This window comes from Doryrhamphus excisus, chromosome 13 (genome assembly GCF_030265055.1).
Source record: "Doryrhamphus excisus isolate RoL2022-K1 chromosome 13, RoL_Dexc_1.0, whole genome shotgun sequence".
NCBI lineage: Eukaryota > Metazoa > Chordata > Actinopteri > Syngnathiformes > Syngnathidae > Doryrhamphus > Doryrhamphus excisus.
In genome coordinates, this window is record NC_080478.1 from 18,968,019 (window position 1) to 18,985,698 (window position 17,680).

General features: G+C 38.0%; 1 protein-coding gene across 4 annotated transcripts in view; it reads right to left on the minus strand.

Moving 5' to 3' along the window:
• Positions 1–17,680, minus strand: part of LOC131139964 (latent-transforming growth factor beta-binding protein 2-like) — a 169,949-nt gene that overhangs the window by 70,600 nt on the left and 81,669 nt on the right. For all 4 annotated transcript variants that reach the window (XM_058089942.1, XM_058089941.1, XM_058089940.1 and 1 more), the window contains 2 exons: positions 15,396–15,664; positions 13,542–13,644 (listed from right to left, as the gene is read on the minus strand). In XM_058089942.1, the coding sequence (XP_057945925.1) occupies positions 13,542–13,644; positions 15,396–15,664 (372 nt within the window). The remainder of the gene's footprint in view (positions 1–13,541; positions 13,645–15,395; positions 15,665–17,680) is intronic.

The following is a 17,680-nucleotide window of genomic DNA, read 5'->3' on the forward strand; positions in this document are numbered from 1 at the left end:
GAGCGAGCCAAGTTGCGCCAATGATGCTAGGAGTCCACCGGATCGGCGCCAGTCCAGGGTGTACCCCGCCTCTGAATGAATGAATGGTTTAGTCCTTGGATTTTCAAAGTGTGAAGTAGTGCCAGAAAACTTAAGAGGAAGCAGCTTGAGAAAAATAAAGAAAAACATTGTTTTCAAACCGAATAAGATAATTTAAATTATGTCAAAAACAAAATTAATACATTTTTTGTTTCTACATCGATTTAAAGAGACGGTACCAACTGTGGTGGTCTAGTGGTACCAACCAATCTTAAGTTCCCTAAGTGTGCAACAATGGTTTAGTCCATATATGTTTAGTCATTCCGATACCCAATCAGTGCCACTTTCCCAGGAGTGACCGGAATGTGTGCCACATGGAAGCTTCCTGGGAATGAGGAAGCTGTTTTGGTCCTGCTGTGACCCAGTAGACCAAGCAGGTTCCATGTACCTGAGGGTTCGATAGAGCAGAAGTGGGTCAGTGGGGGGGTGCGGATTGTGTCAGAGTGACGCCCCCCCCGGCTTATCATGTTCCTCCACCACCCTTCCTATAATCTGCCTGCAAAGTTTCTGAGTAATGAGCTGTTGTGGCACGGTGCTGGGCATGATGTCCCGCCGAGACCGGATCAGGGAAAGTCTGACCTGAGTGACAGCAGGGCTCACATGCCAAGGGAAAACCCAGTGGGAGAGATCGGTCTCAATAAAGCTTATTATTCAAAGGAGATGATCACTTCCAGGAACAAATTTTGACATGTCTGGATCAAGAGACGATGCGTTCGAGTTCGCTGAGTTCATCCTGGCATCGTTACGAGATGCAGCACTTCATATGACATCTACAGAACCATAGTCTTGTAGTCTTGTGCCCTGAAGTAACCAGTCTAGAGTCTTGTGTTCCATAATTTGTTCTCAATCAGAAATCACTCCACACTCTTTATTGCTCTCTGGTTCTACCATATCTTATTTATTGTGTGGAAATATGGGCTAATAACTATAAAAGCAATCTTCACTCGCTAAATGTACTGCAAAAAAAAGGTCAGTAAGGATAATTCATAATGCCGCCTACAGAGAACATACTAACTCCTTATTTCTAAAATCGCAAATACTTCAATTTGCTGATATAGTTCATCTTCAAACAGCTAAAATAATGCATAAGGATAAAAAAAATTAAAAAAAAATTTTTTTTGAATTAAAAAAATATAATAAAACTATATTAGAAAGGCAGGAAGTGAACAAATGTAACAGTTACTGATTGTAAAAGTACCAGATGGAGGGGTAGGATTTAATAAGCTTTGCTTCTTCCTACTCCTTTTGGACATGTGGAACTGTGAACTGATTATGGGAAATAAAAACCATTGAAAAAACGTTTTAAAAAATAAAAAATAAAATTAAAAAAATTAAAATTAAAAAAAAATTAAAAAATAATAAATATTTAATTAAAAAAACACAAGTAAATAAAATTAAATTATATTAGGAAAGCAGGAAGTGAACAAATGTAACAGTTACTGATTGTAAAAGTACCAGATAGAGGGGTAGGATTTAATAAGCTTTGCTTCTTCCTACTCCTTTTGGACATGTGGAACTGTGAACTGATTATGGGAAATAAAAACCATTGAAAAAACGTTTTAAAAATAAAATTTTAAAAAATTAAAATTTAAAAAAAATTAAAAGAATAAAAAAAATATTTAATTAAAAAAATACAATTAAATAAAATTAAATTATATTAGGAAAGCAGGAAGTGAACAAATGTAACAGTTACTGATTGTAAAAGTACCAGATGGAGGGGTAGGATTTAATAAGCTTTGCTTCTTCCTACTCCTTTTGGACATGTGGAACTGTGAACTGATTATGGGATGCATTCAATTGTAATCTGATGCATGTTCAAATGAAATTAAACCATTACCATTACCATTACCATTTCACAGGCAGTGGCTTGCAAGACTGATTTCAATCCCCGCATCATTAGCGTCGCCCTTGGTTACAATGAGCTTAAACGCAGACTGGTCCGCATCCACTGAATGTACGGAGAAACCACTTCCAATTGTTGTCCGTGCATTCATCCCGGATCCACAAAAGACTTTGCCACCCTTGACTAATTTTGTCTGTCTCCATTCAATTGTTCCCTGAATGCCACTGGCAACCGTTGAATAATATCTGCTTGAATTGCTCGACTTGTACGATGCAATTCAAATTGGTGGCGCTGTCCTAAATCTGATTAAAGTCTTGCTTTTTTGGATCAAGAAGACCCTGCTGAGGGTATTGGAATGAAAGGACGGCTTATGCAAAACATAAGTAAACACCGAAAGCTGATGATGGCTGACAAAGTAGATTTTATTCTCAGATGGGTTCCTCAGCTGGACTAAAATCTAAAATTTCCTAAAGGACCACCCTGTTCTTGCGGATGATTCAAAAAGTCTACCCTGTCAATAAATGGGATCAGATCCGTGGGGATCTGCCTGGGAAACAAAGTTAGCATTGAGCTTCTCCCAATGCCTCACTGGAAAAAAAAAAACCTGAGAACATTTGGGATTGTAAAATGGACGAGGAAGATCGGGTAGATGCCATTCAAAAAGCGGGAAACGGAGCAAATCTTCCCACTATTTTCAACAGGCTGCCTCCATGTAGGAAAAGAACCATCACCGAGACCAAGACCTCTCCAGGAAGGACCCCTTTCCAGTAATTTGCTTTCTGATATGCTGCCACGGAATAAACTGGTGCCACACGGAGTAAAAAAAAAACAAAAAAAGAACGCTCTAATCACCATAACGGGGTTTAAATCTTCTGACTCTGTGAGACGCCAAAGCCATCTTCTTTTGGCTTTGGTCTCCACACTTGATTGGAGAGAACGGCTCGAAGGGGGAAGTTGTTTGCTTTGAAAGGAGAATGTCTCCTTGGCACGCGACAGGCTTGTCAGTCGGTTACATCACAGGCCGTGAACAGAAAAACGGATCCGTTTTTGACATATGAGATTGACATCGGCGTCCTTCAGTTGACAAGCGGCACAGATTTGGTTTTTTTTCGTGTCAGATTTAACACCAGAAATAACACATGGCAGGTAATGGTAATGGTTTTATTTCATTTGAACATGCATCAGATTTTTTAATATTAAAAAAAAACTTTAACATTTTTTAAAATTTATTTTTTTAATTAATTTTTTTAATTAAAAAAATTTATTTTATTTTTTTAATTAAAAAATGTATTTAATTGTTTTAATGGTTTTATTTCATTTGAACATGCATCACATTTTTTATATTATTATTTTTTTAAATTTATTTTTTTAATTAATTTTTTTAATTAAAAAAAATGTATTTTATTTTTTTAATTAAAAAATGTTTTTAATTGTTTCAATGGTTTTATTTCATTTGAACATGCATCAGATTACAATTGAATGCATCCCATAATCAGTTCCCAGTTCCACATGTCCAAAAGGAGTAGGAAGAAGCAAAGCTTATTAAATCCTACCCCTCCATCTGGTACTTTTACAATCAGTAACTGTTACATTTGTTCACTTCCTGCCTTTCCAAATATGATTTAATTTTATTTAATTGTATTTTTTTATTTACTTATTTTTTAATTTTTTTTATTAAAAAATACAACAGGAAAAAAAAATTTAATTTTTTTAATGGTTTTATTTCATTTGAACATGCATCAGATTTTTTTAATTAAAGAAAAAGCTTGAAAAAATATTTTTATTTATTTTCTTAATTTATTTTTTTAAATAAAAAAATGTACTTTATTTTTTTTAATTAAAAAAATGTTTTTAATTGTTTTAATTTTTTTATGGTTTTATTTCATTTGAACATGCATCAGATTACAATTGAGTGCATCACATAATCACTTCACAGTTCCACATGTCCAAAAGGAGTAGGAAGAAGCAAAGCTTATTAAATCCTACCCCTCCATCTGGTACTTTTACAATCAGTAACTGTTACATTTGTTCACTTCCTGCTTTCCATAATACAGTTTAAGGTATAATTTTAATTTTAATTTTAATTTTAATTTTAATTTTAATTTTAATTTTAATTTTAATTTTAATTTTAATTTTAATTTTAATTTTAATTTTAATTTTAATTTTAATTTTAATTTTAATTTTTTTTAGTACTGGTTGTTTTTACTTTATCAATATTCCATATCATATCTTTACTAAGTAGTATTTTCCTGTGTGTAATTTGACTGTTTAGCTTAAATGGCTAATGCGAATGGGTGTGTATCTACATCAGACTAACATTTAAAGCAGATGCACATTCCTCGCTAATCTCAAACATTGACTGTGGAGTATTAACTACCTGGGGTTGGTTCCAAAACAAGACATGCCAGGATAAATTCCCAATAAAATAATAATTAAAAAAAAGTATGCTCACTGTCGCATGTATCCAATTATGAAATACAAGACCAGTTTGAAAATGTATCAGGCTTTAACTGGGATTTATTTCTCAATGTGATTAAACCACACTGATTAACCGGGCTGCTGAAATGTGATGCAATACCATAAAGTCAACAATAATGAATACAAAACGTGATTTGACATCTTTAGCAGGGGTACACCCTGGACTGGTGGCCAGCCAATCACAGGGCACATATAGACAAACAACCATTCACACTCACATTCATACCTATGGACAATTTGGAGTCGCTAATTAACCTAGCATGTTTTTTTGGAATGTGGGAGGAAACCGGAGTACCCGGAGAAAACCCACGCATGCACGGTGGAGAACATGCAAACTCCACACAGAGATGGCCGAGGGTGGAATCGAACCCTGGTCTCTTAGCCGTGAGGTCTGCGCGCTAACCACTCAACCGCCGTGCAACCATCGAAAACATGCAAACTCCACACAGAGATCGCCGAGGGTGGAATCGAACCCTGGTTTCTTAGCTGTGAGGTATGTGCGCTAACCACTCAACCACCGCGCAACCACCTCTGGTTCCTTTTGGCCATTAACCAACTTTGATCTGTTTGATCAAAGCTGCACGGTGATCGAGTGGTTAGCATGCAGACCTCACTGCTAGGAGACAAGGGTTCAATTCCACACATCTCTGTGTGGAGTTTGCATGTTCCCCCCGGTTTCCTCCCACATTCCAAAAACATGCTAGGTTAATTAGCGACTCCAAATTGTCCATAGTTATGAATTTGAGTGTGAATGGTTGTTTGTCTATATGTGCCCTGTGATTGGCTGGCCACCAGTCCAGGGTGTACCCCGCCTCTCGCTCCAAGACAGCTGGGATAGGCTCCAGCATACCCATGACCCAAGTGATAGACGAATGGGTGCCATTGAAATGATCTTCTCCAATTGTGTGAGTGTGCATGGTGTGCGGCATAAAGACATGAAATAAGGCCATCAAACAGCAATGAGAGCTTATCTTCTGTTTTCTCCGGGTACTCCGGTTTCCTCCCACATTCCAAAAACATGCTAGGTTAATTAGCGACTCCAAATTGTCCATAGGTATGAATGTGAGTGTGAATGGTTGTTTGACTATATGTGCCCTGTGATTGGCTGGCCACCAGTCCAGGGTGTACCCCGCCTCTCGCCCAAAAGACAGCTGGGATAGGCTCCAGCACCCCCGGGACCCTCATGAGGATAAGCGGTAGAAAAAGAATGAATAATAGATATCAAGGCTACACGGTGGTCGAGTGGTTGGCGCGCAGGCCTCACGGCTAAGAGACCAGGGTTCGATTCCACCCTTGGCCATCTCTGTGTGGAGTTTGCATGTTCTCCCCGTCCGGGTACTCCGGTTTCCTCCCACATTCCGAAAAAAACATGCTAGGTTAATTAGCGACTCCAAATTGTCCATAGGTATGAATGTGAGTGTGAATGGTTGTTTGACTATATGTGCCCTGTGATTGGCCGGCCACCAGTCCAGGGTGTACCCCTACATCAGTAGACAATGCTTGACGCAGTAGTGAGTCCAACTCCCAGACACACCACTCAGACCCTGTTGGCCCCAAGGAAGTCCCTCTGTGGGCGTGTCATGGTTACTAAAGTCCCCAGGAGACCTCTGATGTTAGTTCCACGGGTCAGCCTTCCATCATCTCATACATGGAAGAGTCACAAACAGGGAAGCGTCCCAGCAATTGACAGCTGAATAAAAAAAAGTAATGGAATTCCAAAAACTGTTGAATACCGAATGAAGTCAGGGCTTCCAAGAGTCATGCTAACGGACTCTGACTTTGCAAAGTTCGCCATGGGAACCTGAGATGAATTTATTAAAAAAAAACATTCCTATACAACCCCTATCATTGCAACACAATCCTGGCTCGGAGATTTGAAAGGATTTATTTGTCTTAGTAACCGGAGTCCGTGTTTGTGCGACCTATGTATAAAAAAATACCTTTTCTTGACCATTGCCTGACATACAAAAATGATAACTAATTCTTCTGCACTTCTTCTCCATGCACCTTCTCATCAGACCCAGAGAAGAAGTTGATTATCTGGTTGATATGGATCTCATTATCCAAAGTACGGAACTTTGTCATCAGATTACAATTGAATGCATCACATAATCAGTTCACAGCTCCACATGTCCAAAAGGAGTAGGAAGAAGCAAAGCTTATTAAATCCTACCCCTCCATCTGGTACTTTTACAATCAGTAACTGTTACATTTGTTCACTTCCTGCTTTCCATTAAGTTTTTTTTTTAAATGTGTTTTTTTATTTTTTTTATTATTTTTTAAAATGGTTTAATTTTATTTCAACATATAATGATACAAATAATTTAAGTTTTTTTTATTGTATTTTTTTAATTATTATTTTTTTTAAATGTGCTTTTTAATTTTTTTTATTTACATTTTTTTTAATGGTTTAATTTCTTTTGAACATGCATCGGATTACAATTGAATGCATCCCATAATCAGTTCCCAGTTCCACATGTCCAAAAGGAGTAGGAAGAAGCAAAGCTTATTAAATCCTACCCCTCCATCTGGTACTTTTACAATCAGTAACTGTTACATTTGTTCACTTCCTGCTTTCCATTAAGTTTTTTTTTTAAATGTGTTTTTTAATTTTTTTTATTATTTTTTTAATGGTTTAATTTTATTTCAACATATAATGATACAAATAATTTAAGTTTTTTTTATTTTATTTTTTTAATTATTATTTTTTTTAAATGTGCTTTTTAATTTTTTTTATTTACATTTTTTTAATGGTTTAATTTCATTTGAACATGCATCAGATTACAATAGAATGCATCCCATAATCAGTTCACAGTTCCACATGTCCAAAAGGAGTAGGAAGAAGCAAAGCTTATTAAATCCTACCCCTCCATCTGGTACTTTTACAATCAGTAACTGTTACATTTGTTCACTTCCTGCTTTCCTAATATAATTGTATTTTATTTAATTGTATTTTTTTATTTATTTTTAAAAATATTTAATTAAAAAATACATAATTTTTTTTTTAATTTTTGTAATTTTTTTTAAATGGTTTTATTTCATTTGAACATGCATCAGATTACAATTGAGTGCATCACATAATCAGTTCACAGTTCCTGTCAGAACTGTTACATTTGTTCACTTCCTGCTTTCCTAATATAGTTTAATTTTATTAAATTATATTTTTTTAATTTACATTTTTTTTTCAACTTTAAATTTTTTTTTAATGGTTTTATTTCATTTGAACATGCATCAGATTACAATTGAATGCATCCCATAATCAGTTCCCAGTTCCACATGTCCAAAAGGAGTAGGAAGAAGCAAAGCTTATTAAATCCTACCCCTCCATCTGGTACTTTTACAATCAGTAACTGTTACATTTGTTCACTTCCTGCTTTCCATAATAAATTTTTATTTTTATTTTTATTTTTATTTTTATTTTTATTTTTATTTTTATTTTTATTTTTATTTTTATTTTTATTTTTATTTTTATTTTTATTTTTATTTTTATTTTTATTTTTATTTTTATTTTTATTCATAAAAAAATTGGCTGAGTCCTGTTTTTTTTTACTTTATCATGAGATCATCAGTGTCCTCACACGTACGGACCTCAATCTGGAGGGTATACACATCTTATTCTTGTTTTGATACTGAAATGGTCAGTAATTGTCATAAAAAAAATAATAATCATGTCGCCTACTCACATATCATCAACAGTAGTTTTGCGACCCGTCTTACAAATGCCTGGAAAACTGTGCCGCCATGACATCATTAGCGCATACTAAACAAGACACAGCGGAGACTCCTATAAAACTGTACGACTCTTAGTCCACATGGCACACTGACAACTGACCCCATGACAGTAAAAGAGCGGTAACATTTTTCAGGGGCTGTCCCCCCCCCCCCCCCCCTTTGGTTCCGTATAATTCCTGTCAAACACCACGGAGGGAAGAATGCAGCTTAAAGATGGAGCCAAAGTGTCCAAAGTGAGAACAATAACACTCAGGAATTCAAAGCACTTCTCTTATTAAAGTTCCCTCCAAGACTGGAGTGACATCGAAATATGACTTCATTTTTAGCTTCTCTTCTTTCTTTCAGCCTGCGTGTGACCTGAGAGACCCGGGTCTACATAGGATACCACAAACTTGACGGAGAACTTCAAAGGAACGTAGGAAAACATCTGCGAGGCAACACAGATTGGAACTTCATTGTTGGAGAAAAGAATACATCTCTGATGTACGGAAGGGATGCAAAAGATCTGATTCTGATTAAGGCAGGGGTCTCAAACAAGCGGCCCGCGGGCCAAATGTGGCCCGCAGGACACTACTTTGAGGCCCCCGCCTTGATATGAAAGTTTAATGTTTGATATGGATGCTGTATGGTATCATGTACCCAGAAAAAAATTATTACGTTTGATTAATGTTCATGTTAAAGGTTAAATAACTGTTAATAGTTATCCTCCCTATCCGTGTGGAAGTGGTAAGTTTTTGGCTATTTAAGTTGAAAGGAAATAACTTGAAGGCTACCGTTTAGGTCGCTATAGCTCTCTAGTTTGCGAGTTAGCATGTGTCTCGAGACCCTGCAGTTGCGCAATATGTTGTAAATAAAAAAAGTATAAATAAAAAAAGTCGTGTTTTGTCATGTCTACAGGGCTCTAATAATGATTTGTTCATTTTAATCTGAAAAAAATAATTTGTCTACGCACCAACTATATGTGGTTTCTTAAGTTTTTATTATTATTATTATATTTATTTATTACTGATTGATTGATTTTCTTTATTCTTGATTTGTTTATTTATTTTTCATCTTATTTTGTGTAGAAAAATAAAAATTAAGATATTTGAGAACAGTGGAATGTTTTATCAGAGCTTTTATTGTAGAAAATTGGAACCAAAGCGAAGTTTTTTTTAATTTTTTTTGTTTTTAATAAATTCGTTTTTTTTTTTGTTTTGTTTTTGGAAAACCTGATGCGGCCCAGACCCTAGCTCCAGTGGCGCCCAAGTAAATTGAGTTTGAGACCCCTGCTGTATGGTATCATGTACCCAGAAAAAAATTATTACGTTTGATTAATGTTCATGTTAAAGGTTAAATAACTGTTAATAGTTATCCTCCCTATCCGTGTGGAAGTGGTAAGTTTTTGGCTATTTAAGTTGAAAGGAAATAACTTGAAGGCTACCGTTTAGGTCGCTATAGCTCTCTAGTTTGCGAGTTAGCATGTGTCTCGAGACCCTGCAGTTGCACAATATGTTGTAAATAAAAAAAGTATAAATAAAAAAAAGTCGTGTTTTGTCATGTCTACAGGGTTCTAATAATGCTTTGTTCATTTTAATCTGAAAAAAATAATTTGTCTACCCACCAACTATATGTGGTTTCTTAAGTTTTTATTATTTGCCGTTTTATTATTATTATTATATTGATTTATTACGGATTTATTACTATTTTCTTTATTCTTGATTTATTTTTCATCTTATTTTGTGCAGAAAAATAAAAATTAAGATATTTGAGAACAGTGGAATTTTTTCTATCTTTATTTTTCTGTTTTTAATAAAAAAAATTTTTTTTTTTTGAAAACCTGATGCGGCCCAGCCTTGCCCAGACCCTAGCTCCAGTGGCCCCCAGGTAAATTGAGTTTGAGACCCCTGGATTAAGGAATTCAACACAGCTTGACAGCCGATTGACATTAGCGGGTTTAGCTTCAACGCCATTGAGTAAAGACAAAAAAAATATATATATATATATATATACCAAATATGCCACTACTGCTGCTTCCCCCCCCCTCTGAATAACACCCATGACTGTCAAGTTGAGTAAGAGTCTTCACCCACAGCGAGACGTGTCACCACCCACCCAGCTTGTCAACATGCAACCAGCCTGCTGCTCTTTCTCAAACCTACCGCAGTTTGGGTCGGAAAGCAGCTGAATTACGTGTGTTCATTTCCTCAACCGCCGCTTCCTCGTGCCCGCAGGGTGGGTGGCGCACGTTTCATGCTCTCATCTTCATGCTTTCATTCAATTTTATGGAAGCAAAAAAAAAAAAAAAAGCACTTCATTTTTTTTTTTTTTTTTTTTTTTTTTTTTTTTTACAACTCTGGGGATAGTCGGGTTCGGATAATCGCAGTCGTTTCGCAGACCTAATGACAACCGAGTTGGGTAATTATCTTCACTTGCCGGTACTGTTTAAGCCTGTGATAAACGTTCAAAATATCCGCCAATTATAAACATCTGCAGCTGAAAATTAATGGGTGTCACTGACCAACACAGGAAACAATAAACAGGAATTAAGATGAGAAACTGCACTAAAAAAAAGTCCCTTTTTCTGGTACTCCCTGGTTTGGGTAATTAGCCAGATAAAACTAGAATATCAAATAATCTAGTAAATAATAACAATTCATGGCACAGATGACACTAATCTATGCCTACTGATTGTTTATGGTACTGTATACCGGATTTTATGGAATATAAGTCGCACCTTTTTTCATAGGTTGGCCGTTCCTGCGACTTATACTCCGGAGCGACTTATAAATGAAAAAACTGTTTATGTTACATAAACACTGGACACCTTTTTTGTTCATGTTTATTTTTTAAAATAAAAAAATATTTTTTTAAATAAAAAAAATATTTTTTAAATAAAAAAAATATTTAAAAAAATAAACATGAATTAAAATAAATAAAATAAATGCGACTTATACTCCAGTGCGACTTATGTATGTTTTTTTTTTTTTACCTAATTATGCATTTTTGGCATTGTGCGACTTATACTCCAGTGCGACTTATATATGTTTTTTTTAACCTAATTATGCGTTTTTGGCCTTGTGTGACTTATACTCCAGTGTGACCTATGTATGTTTTTTTTTTACCCAATTATGCATTTTCGGCCTTGTGTGACTTATACTCCAGTGCGACTTATGTATGTTTTTTTTTTACCTAATTATGCATTTTTGGCCTTGTGCAACTTATACTCCAATGCGACTTATATATGTTTTTTTAACCTAATTATGCATTTTTGGCCTCATGCGACTTATACTCCCGTGCGACTTATGTATGTTTTTTTCTACCTAATTATGCGTTTTTGGCATTGTGCAACTTATACTCCAGTGCGACTTATGTATGTTTTTTTCTACCTAATTATGCGTTTTTGGCCTTATGTGACTTATACTCCAGTGCGACTTATGTATGTTTTTTTCTACCTAATTATGCATTTTTGGCCTTGTGCGACTTATACTCCAGTGCAACTTATATATGTTTGTTTTTTTACCTAATTATGCATTTTTGGCCTTGTGCGACTTATACTCCAGTGCGACTTATGTATGTTTTTTTTTACCTAATTATGCGTTTTTGGCATGGAGCGACTTATGTATAGTGCAGAAAATACGGTACTTATCTTCTATACTTATCTTCACATGGGACTATACTATATACATGAAACTTAGATATAGTAGTCAGTGTACAGCATGGGAAGCTGTATAGAGTTACTCATTGGTTCATTCATTTTAATGTCATTCTGGATCTAAAATATGTATTTTGTATGGTGACATTAGGATAAAGTTTGACATGAGCACTAATAAATATCATCTTACATATTTTTTTATTCCACTCTGATGTTGGCATCCTTCCCTTGGAATGGATTTAATTTGAGCTTCAGATTTTTTCCCCACATGTTCATGTCAAACCAAATTGAAGGGGAAGGTTTAACAATCGTGATGAAGCGGTATCTGCCCCAAAGTCCATTTGTTTAACATCGATGTACAACTTTTAATAACATTGTCTTACTGTTATGAGCAGCAAGCGGTTGGCTTTGTAAATATCACATGATTGGGGCTGTGAGTGTGTTTGCTATGATTTCCAAGGGTCCCTGAATGCAGCAAAAACCTTTGCCGAAGGAGTTATGTGATGCACCCAAATGCATCATTCCTAAAAAAAAAAGCTGGTTTTGATCTGCTTGTTAAGTATGAAGTGTCCATAATCTGATCGGAATCTTTCCATGGTGTCCCAACCCTAAGAACCACTACCCTCTTCTTAATAGCATCCAGTTATGTGATGCATCCGAATGCACCATTCCTAAAAAAAAAGCTGGTTTCGATCCTGCTTGTTAAGTATGAAGTGTCCATAATCTGACCGGAATCTTTCCATGGTGTCCCAACTCTAAGAACCACTAACCTCTTCTTAATAGCATCCAGTTATGTGATGCATCCGAATGCACCATTCCTAAAAAAAAACGCTGGTTTTGATCCTTCTTGTATAAAGTATGACGTGTCCATAATCTGACCGGAATCTTTCCATGGTCTCCTAACCCTAAGAACCACTACCTTCTTCTTAATAGCATCCAGTTATGTGATGCATCCGAATGCACCATTCCTAAAAAAAAGCTGGTTTTGATCCTGCTTAAGTATGAAGTGTCCATAATCTGACCGGAATCTTTCCATGGTGTCCCAACCCTAAGAACCACTACCCTCTTCTTAATAGCATCCAGTTATGTGATGCATCCGAATGCACCATTCCTAAAAAAAGATGGTTTTGATCCTGCTTGTTAAGTATGAAGTGTCCATAATCTGACCGGAATCTTTCCATGGTGTCCCAACCCTAAGAACCAATACCTTCATCTTAATAGCATCCAGTTATGTGATGCATCCGAATGCACCGTTCCTAAAAAAAAGATGGTTTTAATCCTGCTTGTTAAGTATGAAGTGTCCATAATCTGACCGGAATCTTTCCATGGTGTCCTAACCCTAAGAACCACTACCCTCTTCTTAATAGCATCCAGTTATGTGATGCATCCGAATGCACCATTCCTAAAAAAAAAGCTGGTTTTGATCCTGCTTGTATGAAGAATGAAATGTCCATAATCTGACCGGAATCTTTCCATGGTGTCCCAACCCTAAGAACCACTACCTTCGTCTTAATAGCATCCAGTTATGTGATGGATCCGAATGCACCATTCCTAAAAAAAGCTGGTTTTGATCCTGCTTGTTAAGTATGAAGTGTCCATAATCTGACCGGAATCTTTCCATGGTGTCCTAACCCTAAGAACCAATACCCTCTTCTTAATATAATATGCATTTGTTGAGGCATTCAGGTGCACTCAGGTGTTCATTTTTCCCGAATCATCCCCCACGTTTCCCCCAGTTGAGAAATTGAGTGATGCCAGAAACTCGAATTGGCTTACCTGGTTTAGTTGGACACTTGTGGCACTTGTTCAAACCCCAGGAGGCCCCCACGCTTCCACAGCAATCATCCTGTTTGGTTAGGCCTGGCAGGGGTTTGCCACACTGCAAAAACACACAAAAAAAAAATCTAAGAAACCCGACTTGGCTACACAATTGCACACGTTAATGCATGCCCAGAAAGAGCTATGACAGTATTGGGAATACTGGGACGTTAAGTTTCATGGACAGCTCTAAACCTCCTGGCATTTGGAACGAGAACATTTGGCTAATTAGGAATAAATTCCTTACAGAACTGAGTGAATTTTGGCCAGCAGAGGTTTATAAAAAGGAAAGACATTCTTTTACAGAATTGGTCAATTGGACGGAGGACAACAGTGGAAAAGCTATAATGGAATGCACACAAACATGAATAATAAACACTATTGTGCATAACTTTGCAGCAACATGAGAATTTAATAAAAAAAATATAAATAAAAAAGCACTAAACCCCTGAAGGAATTTAATGCCTTGCAGCAATCCAAAAAAAAAAAAAAAAAAGTGAGAAATCTGTCCAAAACCTCAAAAGATTCCATAATAAAAACAATACAGTAGAACCTTAAAGTCACACAGTTGACAGTAGCTTAAAATTTCTTACAATTTTAAGTAAATTAAATAAAAAAAATTGCAATAACCCAGAAATGTTCATTTTCTACCGATTATATTGCATTATCCTTTGCAGAAAATTCAACTAAACTATCATTAGACAGGCTGCACGGTGTACAAGTGGTTAGCACGCAGGCCTCACAGCTAGGAGACCCGAGTTCAATTCCACCATCTGCCATATCTGTGTGGAGTTTGCGTGTTCTCCCCGTGCATGCGGGTACTCCGGTTTCCTCCCACATTCCAAAAAAACATGCTAGGCTAATTAGCGACTCCAAATTGTCCATAGGTATGAATGTGAGTGTGAATGGTTGTTTGTCTATATGTGCCCTGTGATTGGCTGGCCACCAGTCCAGGGTGTACCCCTCCTGGGATAGGCTCCAGCACCCCCTGTGACACTCCGGAGGAAAATGAATGAATGATTGATTGATTCATGGCTGCACGGTGGACGAGTGGTTAGCGCGCAGGCCTCACAGCCCGGAGACCAGAGTTCAATTCCACCCTTGGACATCTCTGTGTGGAGTTTGCATGTTCTCCCCGTGCATGCGTGGGTTTTTTCCGGGTACTCCGGTTTCCTCCCACATTCCAAAAAAACATGCTAGGTTAATTAGCGACTCCAAATTGTCCATAGGTATGAATGTGAGTGTGAATGGTTGTTTGACTATATGTGCCCTGTGATTGGCTGGCCACCAGTCCAGGGTGTACCCCGCCTCTCGCCACGAAGACAGCTGGGATAGGCTCCAGCACCCCCCACGACCCTCGTGAGGATATGCGGTAGAAAAGGAATGAATGAATAATAGATATCAAGGCTACACGGTATATGAGTGGTTATCACGTTGGCCTCACAGCCAGGAGACCCGAGTTCAATTCCACCCTCTGCCATCTCTGTGTGGAGTTGGCATGTTCTCCCCGTGCATGCGTGGGTTTTTTCCGGGTACTCCGGTTTCCTCCCACATTCCAAAAAAACATGCTAGGTTAATTAGCGACTCCAAATTGTCCATAGGTATGAATGTGAGTGTGAATGGTTGTTTGTCTCTATGTGCCCTGTGATTGGCTGGCCACTAGTGTAGGCGGGTGTACCCAAACGTGCCCACATTGAGGTCTTGAATATGACCACCACATCCACACGCCAACTTAAGACTGAGGACGTGACGGGAACATAAGTTTTGCTTTGAGAACCTACTACACACCACAGAATAAACCACTTGACCTACCTGTCCATCAACCGTCTCCTGAAAGCATCTTCCCACGTGTCCATTCTGATGTGATCTTTCGTGGTCCACGTGGTGTCCGTTGTGTCTCCTGCTGTGCTCCACAGTTGGATCGTGGCCGTTACCGGGCTGAGAACGCTGCTGGACAGAGTGGACCCCCTCCGTGGTGGGTAACCTCTGACCTGGCTGCACACGAGCCACCTGGTGGATGCGGACCTTGGCCTCTGGAGGGTGCTGGATGTGGACGTTGACCAAGGATGGGTGGAGTGACACTGGAAGAAAAGAGTCACAGTTTACGGATTGTCATGAACATATGAATCAATTCCAAATGACCAATCACAGGGCACATATAGACAAACAACCATTCACACTCACATTCATAGCTATGGACAATTTGGAGTCGCTAATTAACCTAGCATGTTTTTTTTGGAATGTGGGAGGAAACCGGAGTACCCGGAGAAAACCCACGCATGCAAACTCCACACAGAGATATTGGAACCGAGGATGGAATTGAACCCGGGTCTCCGAGCTGTGAGCCCTGCACGCTAACCACTCGTCCACCGTGTAGCCTTGATATCTATTATTCATTCATTCTTTTTCTACCGCTTATCCTCACGAGTGTCGCAGGGACGCTGGAGCCTATCCCAGCTGTCTTTTGGGGCGAGAGGCGGGGTACACCCTGGACTGGTGGCCAGCCAATCACAGGGCACATATAGACAAACAACCATTCACACTCACATTCATACCTATGGACAATTTGGAGTCGCTAATTAACCTAGCATGTTTTTTTTGGAATGTGGGAGGAAACCGGAGTACCCGGAGAAAACCCACGCATGCAAACTCCACACAGAGATATTGGAACCGAGGTTGGAATTGAACCTGGGTCTCCTAGCTGTGAGCCCTGCGGGCTAACCACTCGACCACCGTGTAGCCTTGATATCTATTATTCATTCATTCTTTTTCTACCGCTTATCCTCACGAGTGTCTCAGGGAATGCTGGAGCCTATCCCAGCCTATCCCATGTTTTTTTTTTTGGAATGTGGGAGGAAACCGGAGTACCCGGAAAAAACCCACGCATGCACGGGGAGAACATGCAAACTCCATACAGAAATATCGGAACCGAGGGTGGAATTGAACCCGTGTCTCCTAGCTGTGAGGTCTGCGCGCTAACCACACGTCCGCCGTGCAGCCCTTCTTCTCAACTTAAGAGGCCAAAAATGTACCACTTCCGCACAGAATGGGAGATGCTTGAGTTGATGTCTTCATGCAGTGTCAATGTAACATGTATGTATTTAACTTGTATTTCAATATGTTATGACATAGATTAACATGCTGTACACTACATGGCTACAACCAGCGGAGGCGCTGTTGAGCAAGTCTCAGCATATTAGTAGTCTAAGCAATTACCATAAATTACCATAGACCCTGACTAATATGACTTAGCTTTGGGAAGTTGGGAAGTTATTACCCTTCTGTGGAGCATGTAAACAGGAGTCATATTTCCCTTTATTAATTTATTAATTTTTTTTAGATTTTATGCATATTCTCATCAAACTGAGCTGCTGAGGTTTCACGGGAATTACTTGTCGGTTTCAAATTTTAAGTCCAAAAAATCGATTGATCATGCATGTTGATTTGGGCGGGCACCCTTTAGCAATAATAAGAACATGGTGGACCGGGATGATGACGAGGTGGTTGACATGAGCAAGAACCGACTTATGTGGGTTCCAGTATATTTACAAAAACAGCAATAAAGCGATTGATTGTTTTCGTCATCGCATATGAAGGACATTTAGTTAAATGCCCGTCCCACCACAAAGTAAGGGGATCCTCATGGGTAACCCCCCCCCCCCGGCAATGAAAAACACTGTTGACGGTTTGTTTTGTACAATCAAATAAAACCAAAAAAAATCAAAATTACCAGCTTTAAATCAAATCTTTGAAGACTTAAAAACAGACTGAAGGAGGGTAAGAAGATCTTGCAATGTGTCAGAAGAGTTCTTTTATCTTTCTCATTTGAGGGGAAGCATCAAACTTCAGGGAGTGACAGTTTTTTTTTCCCAGAATGCACTGCCATTAATCAAAGTATGACGGAAGAAACAGACCAAAAGCACAGAACATGAAACGCGTCTCCAAAAACATGTCAATATCAAAAACATGTTTTTGATAGCATGCCGTTCACATTTTTAACTTATCTTTTATACATTTTAAGAAATTTTAGTTTTTGTGTTACTACCCCAATCTTCCATAAGTGGGTAAAAAATGACCCGGTCAGGTTGTTTTCTTGA